The sequence below is a fragment of the Cariama cristata genome, unplaced genomic scaffold (assembly GCF_000690535.1).
Source record: "Cariama cristata isolate BGI_N322 unplaced genomic scaffold, ASM69053v1 scaffold7422, whole genome shotgun sequence".
NCBI lineage: Eukaryota > Metazoa > Chordata > Aves > Cariamiformes > Cariamidae > Cariama > Cariama cristata.
Genome location: NW_009603174.1, coordinates 19,754 through 28,652, shown reverse-complemented (window position 1 = coordinate 28,652; position 8,899 = coordinate 19,754). Strand labels below are relative to the sequence as shown.

The window sequence follows — 8,899 nt, the reverse complement described above, 5'->3', positions numbered from 1 at the left end:
TGTAGAACCCTGCTAAAGAAGCAACGAGCTCTTCATCACGGCCCCAAGCAGTGCAAAAGGCAGGAAGGCAATTTGGCTGTGCCTTGCTCATTTTTAGGTTGGCAAAGCATGAGATGGCTCTTGCAAAATGTCAGCTGCATAATTGCAGACATGCAGTCCTGGACAAACGCATACTTTTAAATGGCAGGTAGTTTTTTGTGGTGTGGTTTTTTTGTTTGTTTGTTTTTTTTAAAACCAGCCAGTGCTGAATCCCTGTAAACATCTGCCTAGCATTCAATTTGATATGCGCATATGCTCTTGTAATTTCCTAACATACCTAGATTTTCTGTGTGGGGGTTTTTTGTTTTGTTTTGCTTTGCTTTTAAGCAAAATTCTCTGGTTTCAGTGGCTAAAGGAAGGTGTAGGACTCTCTTTTCCATTTCAAGACTCATATTCCTCTTTCACCTGCAGATCCGAACTCGAGCCATCTCTGCCAAAGCAATGACCTTGGTGAGCCCGCTGCAGCTGCTTCTCTTTGCCTCCAAGAAAGTCCTGTCGGATGGGGAGCTCGTTCTGGTAGATGACTGGTACGGACCTCTTTGGTGCTCGTGACATTCGGGTCTATGAAAGAACACGGACGGAGCGGGAGTGGCTGCTAACGCAGACATGAATCTCTGTAGAATAGGAACCCTTGAGCAATCCGTGCTCTACACGTTAATTGTGAAGGCGTTACCTTTGTTTCCTATGAGGAAGGGAGGGGTTTGTATTGGCAGCACTGTCTGGTGCAGATTATCTGCTTAAATTTGAAAACATGATACCAGGCAGTTTCCATAAAAACTGTTGTTTTTCCCCCCTTTAACTGGAACGTGAATAAGAGGTACTCTGTATTTTCGAACTCCTCTTCAGACAGAGGCTGAGGAAACCTTGGTTTTAAGCCTCGGAAACACAGCTTGAGGAGAGAAATAGTTGCCTCTGGCAGTGTACGTTTTATGGCCATAACCAAATACCATCTGGATGTCTCTTTGTTTTGGTTTGGTTTTTCTTGCCCCCCTGGTCAGTAAAATGGAGGTGAAGAATTGCTTAAGCTCCCTTCATGAATATCTGTGAGAGTGGCCTGGAGCTTTCAAAATCTTGAGAAGCCTCATGTTTTTAGTTTACTTTATATTTTTGTATCTTTTTGTCTTTACACTAGGAGTTATGTATTGGTGTTATCTGAGTATGTTAAATCTCCAGAGCAAATTTAAACAGAAGGATAGTTATGTTTTAACAACGTCACATTTCTCATTTTAGGGATCTTTCAAATTTGCCTCCTGGATTTCACACCCCTTCATTGACAAATTAGAATTTCAATGATGAAAATCCAGATTTCTGGCTGAGCGTGTGCAGCACTCAATGAAAAGCCACTCTGCAGAACACCTTTTGTAACAGATTCTCTCCTAGAACTCATAATACATCTCATATACTTCTTTGTGCTCTAGGATCAAGCTGAAGATGCCCCACAATGTGGCTGCCTGCATCACCACTCTGCGTGCTGCGATGGAGGCTCTCGTTGTGGAAGTGACTAAAGATCCTGAGATCATTCAGCAGCTGGACCCAGCAAACGAGCGAATGCTGAATGCGATCCGTCAGATCTCCAGGCCGTCGGCCGCGGGCATCAGTCTCCTGGCTGCCAAAGCAAGGTAAGCTGGGCTCCCTTGGCTTGGGCAGTCAGAGCGCTCACCGCCTCTGTCCCCAAGGACGCTGAGAGCCTGAGCAGAGCAGGTCAGAGCTGTCAGCTCCGCTGCTCCCTCCCTGCACAGTAGTTGCAAAAGTCCAGAGCTAAAATCAGCAGGAGCGTCTCGTCCCGTGTGGGCAGGAGCCTGAGGCTTTCGTTTCAAAGTCAATGCTCTGAGCGTATGTAAAATTGTCACGTTCAAAGTCTGATGTAGATGGGTCACTGCCTGTTGCCACAGGAAGGATGAGCGGCTCTCGGGAGTAAAAGCTGTCATCGCCTCTTCCAAAACACAATGACTCTTAAAGAAAAGATAATCCAAATTTATTTGGGGCAAACCTATTCATCTTTGTCTCTGGAAATGAAACAGAATTTGGCTGCGTTTGCACCCCTCCGTTTGTTTTCACGTCTTGCTTCTGAAGCAAAGAAAAATGAGAACACCTGTGAGCTGTTAGTAATTTAAGGAACAAAACAAAGAACAGCTTTGATGTATGCTTCACTGTGGTCTGCGAGGAGCAAAATACAGGTTGCTGTGCTCTTATAAACAGGAACGGGGCCCCCTGCACATTTGTGTGAGCTGGAGAAGTGGGATTGAGGGGAAAACTTTCTATCCTAGGTGTAGAGCTGTCCAAGATTTAAAGGAGGGACTGCGTATGTGGCATGGCAGGCCGTTCCCAGCTTTCCTTTACTGAAGTGGAAAAGGTGCAAAAGTGCAACTGTCATTGAAACGTCGTATTCTGTTAACAGAAAATAGAGGCGTCTTGACTGAGTATCTTGGCAATTGGTTATTCCTGTAATATTTAAAAAAAATTGGAATCCGGAAGATTGCATCAAGTATGTAATGTTTCTCTTTGCCAGGTTCGGAGATGGCCCTCGCCCCCCCAAAATGGCTCGCTACGACAATGGAGGTGGCCTCCGAGGCTGGGGAGGTTACTCGCACGGCTCTGGCTACAGAGGTAGAGGGTACGGTGGCTACAGCTATGCCGGCAGGCGCTCGGGAGGAAGAGGATGCCCAGGTAGCCCGGGGGGAGGCTATCATCGAGGAGGAGGGTATCGAGGAGCAGGCGGTGGCTACAGAGGAGGCTATGGGGATCCGGGGAGGGGCGGCTGGTAGTGACGGAAATTTCACTGAATTCTTTCCACTTTGACAAAAGCGCGTTTCTCTCCCGAATCCCTTTTGTCCTCGTACCAGTCTGTGTGCCGATTCAGTTCCTTCGTACAAATACAGCTCTGTAATATATTGTGTCCTTAGGGAATTTACTGCGAGTTGTATAATAAAGAGTTTGTTTTTAAAGACTTACATGCTATATGTTTAATTTTGTATTTGGGTGTGGATTTAGATTTTTTGAAGCTGTCTGTTGTTAGTCTTGGTTGTAGGAGGGATAAGGCATTCTGACGAAAATCTTGCAGTGTCTAAAACCGTTCTCTACCAAACAAATTTTGAATTACAGAACTTGGGCTCAGTGAGGATTTTTCTTTGTTGTCTAATAAACTGTGCAAACAGGCCTTGCTGCAGTGGCTTTCTGTCTGTGCCAGGCAGCAGTTGGTTCCTTTGCAGCCGGCCGCTGGCCTGCTGCATGCCGTGTCCCACCTCCCCACACGGCAGCGGCTGAGCTCTTGTGCCGATGCAGATAGCGCGGGAACGTGGAATACCTTTTTCAAGACTGGTGTGGTGCTGCTTGTCTCCGCAGAACCTGAAGCGATCTCAGAAGCGTGAACCATGCCCTTGGTCGGAGGCAGCGTTCATGGTGCTGCTTGTCTCCGCAGAACCTGAAACGATCTCAGAAGCGTGAACCGTGCCCTTGGTCGGAGGCAGCGTTTATTTCCATTGCTACTCCAAAATAGTCGCGCTTCGTTCTTCCAGAGGCATGTGAAAGAGAGCAGCTCTTTAATTGAGAATTCATTGAAGTTGCAGCCTGGGGGTTCCAGGCATTCAAGGCTCAGCTGGCTGCTTGGTGCTTGCAGGACGATATGGAGACAGAGCGGGTAAAACCCCCCCAGCGAGGGGCGGTTTCCTCTCTACCTCTCGGACCAGCAGCCAGGAAGTGACCCGGCGCAGGGGTGGATGACGACACGGGATACCCACAGGTACAAGTGGCTCTCAAGGCTTTTCCGTAGCCAGGCTATGCTGTGCAGGAGCACCTGGGTGAACAAGGTGAGAGGAGCACTCACAATTAGGTCCGTGTGTATGAATGGGGGATTTTTTGGCCCAAACTGGTTGGGCTCCCTTGCTTCTTTTATTAGGTGGTCACAAACCCAGCTGGGCTGGCCCAGGGCAGCAGCGGGCAGGGTCTGCCTCTCGCACCCGCTTTGTACTGCAGCAGCAGCAGCAGCAGGTGTCTGTGGGTACAGCTCAGTATGAATCCTGTTACGTTACCAAGTCTGATGAGATTAACCTCCCTGCCTCCCCGCTCATCCTACTGGAACGCTTATTTAGAGCCAAGTTGTGCTTACTGGAGGGTGGGAGGTGTTGGTGTTTGACTGGAGTTTAGAGCAAGTCCAACACTTTTTCTATTTCTAATGAAAAGTGCTTAAAAGCTACATAAATGCTGTTTCTTTAATCAAAACTGCTAAAAGCCAAATGCCACATGAAGCTTAGATATCCAGCTATGAATTACAGAGCTATCTTTGATATCGTCAAGTGTATCAGTATTCGTCTCCAAACTTAAACCTGGGATTAATTCGGAGTTTGCATCTTCCGCATGGTCTGATGCAGTAAACTCCACAGTCCTTTCTGCTGATGTAGACTTTTCTGCAGGATGGTTGAAGAATGGTTGCTCCATGCCACCGTTACTGAAAATGTGATTATTTTTCTTCTCCAGGAACAACGTGTTAGGGAATTGGAAGGGACTGACATTGAAAGATGTGCTGTAGCGTTAGTCACCGTCCCTTTCCACCTCTGGATTTATTGGATCCGGACAAAACTTGCTTTCCTTGGCTTGCCCCTCAAACATGGTGTTACCTCAGGTGTGTTACTAACACAAAGCAACTGGAAACACGAAGTAGCTGTCCAGTGGTTTTAGAAAGAACTACACTTAATAATTCCAGGATCAAGCCTACAGGTCTTAAGTATGATCTCGTATCTGTTAAAGCTTTCTGATTTCCTCTAGCTGTTACTGGTCTTCAAAAGACGTCAGCATTTAAACAGGAGGGATGGGTGCAAGGTGAGCACAGAGCAGAGCTTAAGAGAAGGGGCCTACAGCAATGGGCTGTTCAGCACTGCCTCGGTCTTTACGTCTGCGAAACAGAACTGGAGACACTGGGAAAAATTCAGATGAACTCCAGTGAACTGGCCTCCCTTTGGAGAGCAGCTTGGCTGGCGTTTTTGTGACTGAGTCCTGCTGTTTCAGTTAAGGTTTTGTTGTTCTGATCGGGTCTTGATGTGTCGTGGGGCCTTTTGCTACGGTTTGCTTTCAACTACACAATTACACTACCTTTACCCTGCTTCTACTGTGGTGAGTTCTAGGAGGTGGAACAGGATACCAGGGATGATCAAGTATATGTACAGTACTCTGTAGTACCACCTAAAAATGCTTTTACTGGGGGTACTCTGAGATTAAGAAATTCCCTTTTTAGGGTAAAGTTGATGCTTCTCAGGTCTATTTACAAAAATTACTCTAATCTGTAACTGTAAAGCTATTATCTACTATTACTGGAAAAAGACCAAAAAATGTTACCTTACCATTAATGCCCCCCTGGCTGTGCTGTGCTGAGGTCTTGCTGGTTCTGGTGCTCTTGCAGTGATGAATTTTCTAACCCTCTAAGATGGCTGTGCTTCTTGCCTACAGCTCAACACCAGAGCCCTGTTCACTAACAAAAAGGTTAAATCTAATTTCAGGTTGCTTGTCAAAATTAAAACAAACAAACAAAAAAAGGGTGCTTAAGGGTACAGTCAGGTGTAATAACGTATGAAATGGTGTAGGTCACGTGCCTACATCGGGAGTTGTTGCCGGGATGGAGCTTGCAGGGATGCCCAGTCCCTGAGGAGCACTCAGGTCGCAGGTTGTGGAGGCAGAAGGTGCCACCGGCTGTTCAGTATCTACAAATTACAGCTTAGCTGGCTTTGTCTGTGTGCCTGGTGTCTTACGTAGTAAGGAGTGTTGGGCATGAAAATACTGCTTAACATTCAGTCTGGTTTTTAATATCTAATCCATCAGGACCAATTAAGTGGGAAAGCAGTAGTCCTTGCCTGCCCTTCCCGTGCCAGAAGTGAATAGCGCAGTCTGAACAAGGATTGATAGGCTGATGAGGAGCTGAAACAGCCTGGGTATAGAAAACTGAAAGTTAACCTGCAACGACTCGGACGTTTTCACAGTTAAAACTGAGCTTGCAATGAGTTTACTGTGTCAGTAAATTGATCTTGCTTTGTTTCAAAAAGCCAGCTTATCAGAAAACTCGCTGCTTTTGTACAACAAATTTAACTACCTGAAATTCAAGACAAAAGAACTACCTGAGCTCCAGTAATCCCGCTATCCGTGATGGTCTGAGAAGCCCCAGTGAGCGCCGACGCCAGTTCCTGCACACCTTTGTCCACCGTTTGCTGTAGTCACCCGGCCGCATTCAGCAGCCACGACACCCTTGCCTGTCCTCTGCTGTACCCACCCAAGGTGCGTTAGTTTTGTACCTTGGGCTTTTGGTACCACAAAGCTCTCATGAGGGAGGTCGGAAAGAATCATGGTTTGTTCTGGTGTTCCTGCTCCAAGTGGAAAAGGAGATGTAAAAGTAATATTGACAATAGTGTCCAAAGCATAATATGAAGAATGACACTCGTCAGTTGGTTACTTGAATTTTTATCTTGCTTGTTTCAAAACCTCTCGCATAAATATTAACAATGCCACAGACAAGTTACAAAGTTCCTGTTAGACCAACTTTTTATCTTAATTTCTGGACCCCATCCTTGCCTGCAGCATTGCGTGCAGCGTGCTGCATTAAATGAAACACAAATGCTGCTCAGGCAAACTGATGGCTTGGTTTCAAAATCCAGGTGAGCAGAGCACAAACCACCGAGGCACAGATTGTGTCTCTCTGCATGAGAGAGAGGAGAAACACGTTCGCTTTTTGTCTTTGAGGTGACACTTAGTCAGTCACAGAGGAAATCTGAGGGTCTGCCTTTTCTTTGTTAGAGCAGATACGCAGAGGATTTGTCTGCTCTACCCGGTGGTACTCAAGCAGCGCCGTGCGTAGTGTACTCCAGGGTAAGAACTGTCAACCGTCTCTAGCCATAGGGAGATTTCCACTGACGGCGAGAAATTCAACGGAAGTACGCTATGATCTTTAGCTGGAGAAAGGTTTCTTTTAAACTAAGTGGTCAGTTGTGGCATCAGCATTAAGGGTATCCCGCTGACCTCAAGACCCCCATCTCCAAGGAGGAGTCCTTCTCTGGGAAGGAAATCTCTTCCCTTAAGCCATTTCTTTATAGGAATTGTCTTTCCGTGGAGTTATTTAGAGATGTTTGTACTTGATCTGTAGAGCTTGTGTTAGAAGTGTGCCCATACTGCATCTGTTCCTAAGAAAACTGACTAAATTAGCATTGCAGTTAACTAATTGATCTCTCTTTCTGCCTCCAAATAAAAAACCAACAAAAAGGGGTGAGGAATGCCAGCCTGAGGAAAGCTAATGCCACAGGTATGACTTTTATCAAGTGGCTCAGCATGCAAGATGGTGATGCCTTACGTGTCTCTGAAAGCAAAATGATTGAGGTAAACGCTTCTAGTCTGGAACGTGTCTGCTCACTCTGAGCTTTGATGGGAGAAAGGTCTGAAAATGGCTGGCTGAAAGCACTTTGTGGGTTCAGACATTGTCTGTCCAGAGCGTGTGGCCTTGCTGTATGCAGCAGAAGGACACGCTTCACTGGCACACGCGAGCTCGGAGATTCACTGACATTTTCTGTCGCCTCGTTCCAAATCTCCCTTGTTGCCTGCTCCCTACCTTCCTGGTGCTTTTTATCTGAAACCTGTTTGGTATTTCCTTGTTTCTCAACAGTAAGAGAAAGCTGCATTAAGGCATCCTTAAAATAAGCTGAATAGAAAGTCCTCACCAGTCGCTTTGTGTGAGGCACTGGTTTTTAAAAGCAAGTTGGGTCTAGAAGGTTGAGGAGGTCATTTAAAGCAGCAAGAGATGCTGCCTTCGTGTTGGCGAAGCACATGCATTTTAAGCGTGTCTGTGTCGGGGCAGAAAAGGGGGGGCTAAAAGAGTGAGGTGCAAGAAATAGCTTCAGTTTATCTGTATTTCTGCCAGGAGCTTTGCTTTACCTGTTAGCACAAGCCTTCACGTCGCAGAAGGGCCAGCTTTAGCAGGATGTATTTCAGTGACCGTTCCCCCTGGAGGTAACGCGCACTAAAACGGCACGCCAGATCTGATGGGTGGCTGAAGGAGCACTTTGGCGTTATTTTCAGGATACTAAAAAGCATAAAAAACATGGATGGAGTAAAAGATAAACTGGGAACTTAATGTCCTATTTTGCAAGAAGCGAGACCGCATGACGTGTAGGCATCAACCTGAAGAAGGAAACATGCGCGAGTGAGTGCAGGCATTTAGATGAGCGGTGCTTGCAGGCTTTAAATCTGCAAGGTGTGAGTTACTGAAGCGTGGCTGGAAAGTTTGCTGATGCTAATTTCTTATTAAACCTGTCGCCTTATGAGAGTGTTAAATACAGTGCTGCTGTTGTCGTCCTTAGGGGGAAAAAAAAAACCCAAAGCCCACCTTTCAAGAGCCCTCGGGGAAGAGGACCTGCCTACTTTAGAGGTGCTATTACTGCTTAACTTTATGCTGCTTTAAAAGATATATCTTTTATTTATACACATATGTTTTATGAAATGGAGTTTTCCCTGAATTCCTGCTCTACAGTACAGCAGTTGCACAGTATTTTTTTCCCTAGGTAGTAGCTAACAAAGTATTCTCTGCTGTTTATTTTCACACTGCAAGTTTTTAATCCTGTTTAAAAGCTCTGGTAAACATACTTTTCCTTACCATTTGCTAAGACCCATGAATCAGGACTACTTTTGAACTATGGTTCATCAAGACAGAGGTGAAATATAAGAGAATACAACACTAAGGTCCAATAATAATGTCTTTACTTAACAGGAATAAGTTTGCAGCCTCCTGTTCTCCTGGGAAACAGCTGCGTAGTCTCCACTGTAGCAACTTTCTAGAGAAACGTTCAAATTATCAGCTTGCTGAAATACTGTCCATAGAAAAATCTTTCACCCA

The 8,899-nt window shown here is 45.8% G+C and overlaps 2 protein-coding genes across 2 annotated transcripts in view; one reads left to right on the top strand and one right to left on the bottom strand.

The window, feature by feature from the left end:
• Window positions 1-425: 425 nt before the first annotated feature.
• LOC104157651 (ATP-dependent RNA helicase A-like) lies at window positions 426-2,804 on the top strand (the record flags this gene model as incomplete). Its single annotated transcript, XM_009695069.1, has 3 exons — window positions 426-566; window positions 1,458-1,658; window positions 2,549-2,804. Coding segments are annotated over 3 exons (598 nt in total), but the record flags the coding sequence as incomplete, so codon positions are not given.
• A 905-nt stretch (window positions 2,805-3,709) lies between these two features.
• LOC104157650 (SHC SH2 domain-binding protein 1-like protein) overlaps window positions 3,710-8,899 on the bottom strand; it is a gene marked incomplete at its 5' end in the record, with an annotated part of 13,337 nt that continues 8,147 nt past the window's right edge. Inside the window, 7 exon segments of the mRNA XM_009695068.1 lie at window positions 3,710-3,832; window positions 5,368-5,493; window positions 6,141-6,195; window positions 6,197-6,383; window positions 7,956-8,089; window positions 8,742-8,811; window positions 8,814-8,873. Of these exon segments, the coding sequence (XP_009693370.1) occupies window positions 3,710-3,832; window positions 5,368-5,493; window positions 6,141-6,195; window positions 6,197-6,383; window positions 7,956-8,089; window positions 8,742-8,811; window positions 8,814-8,873 (755 nt within the window).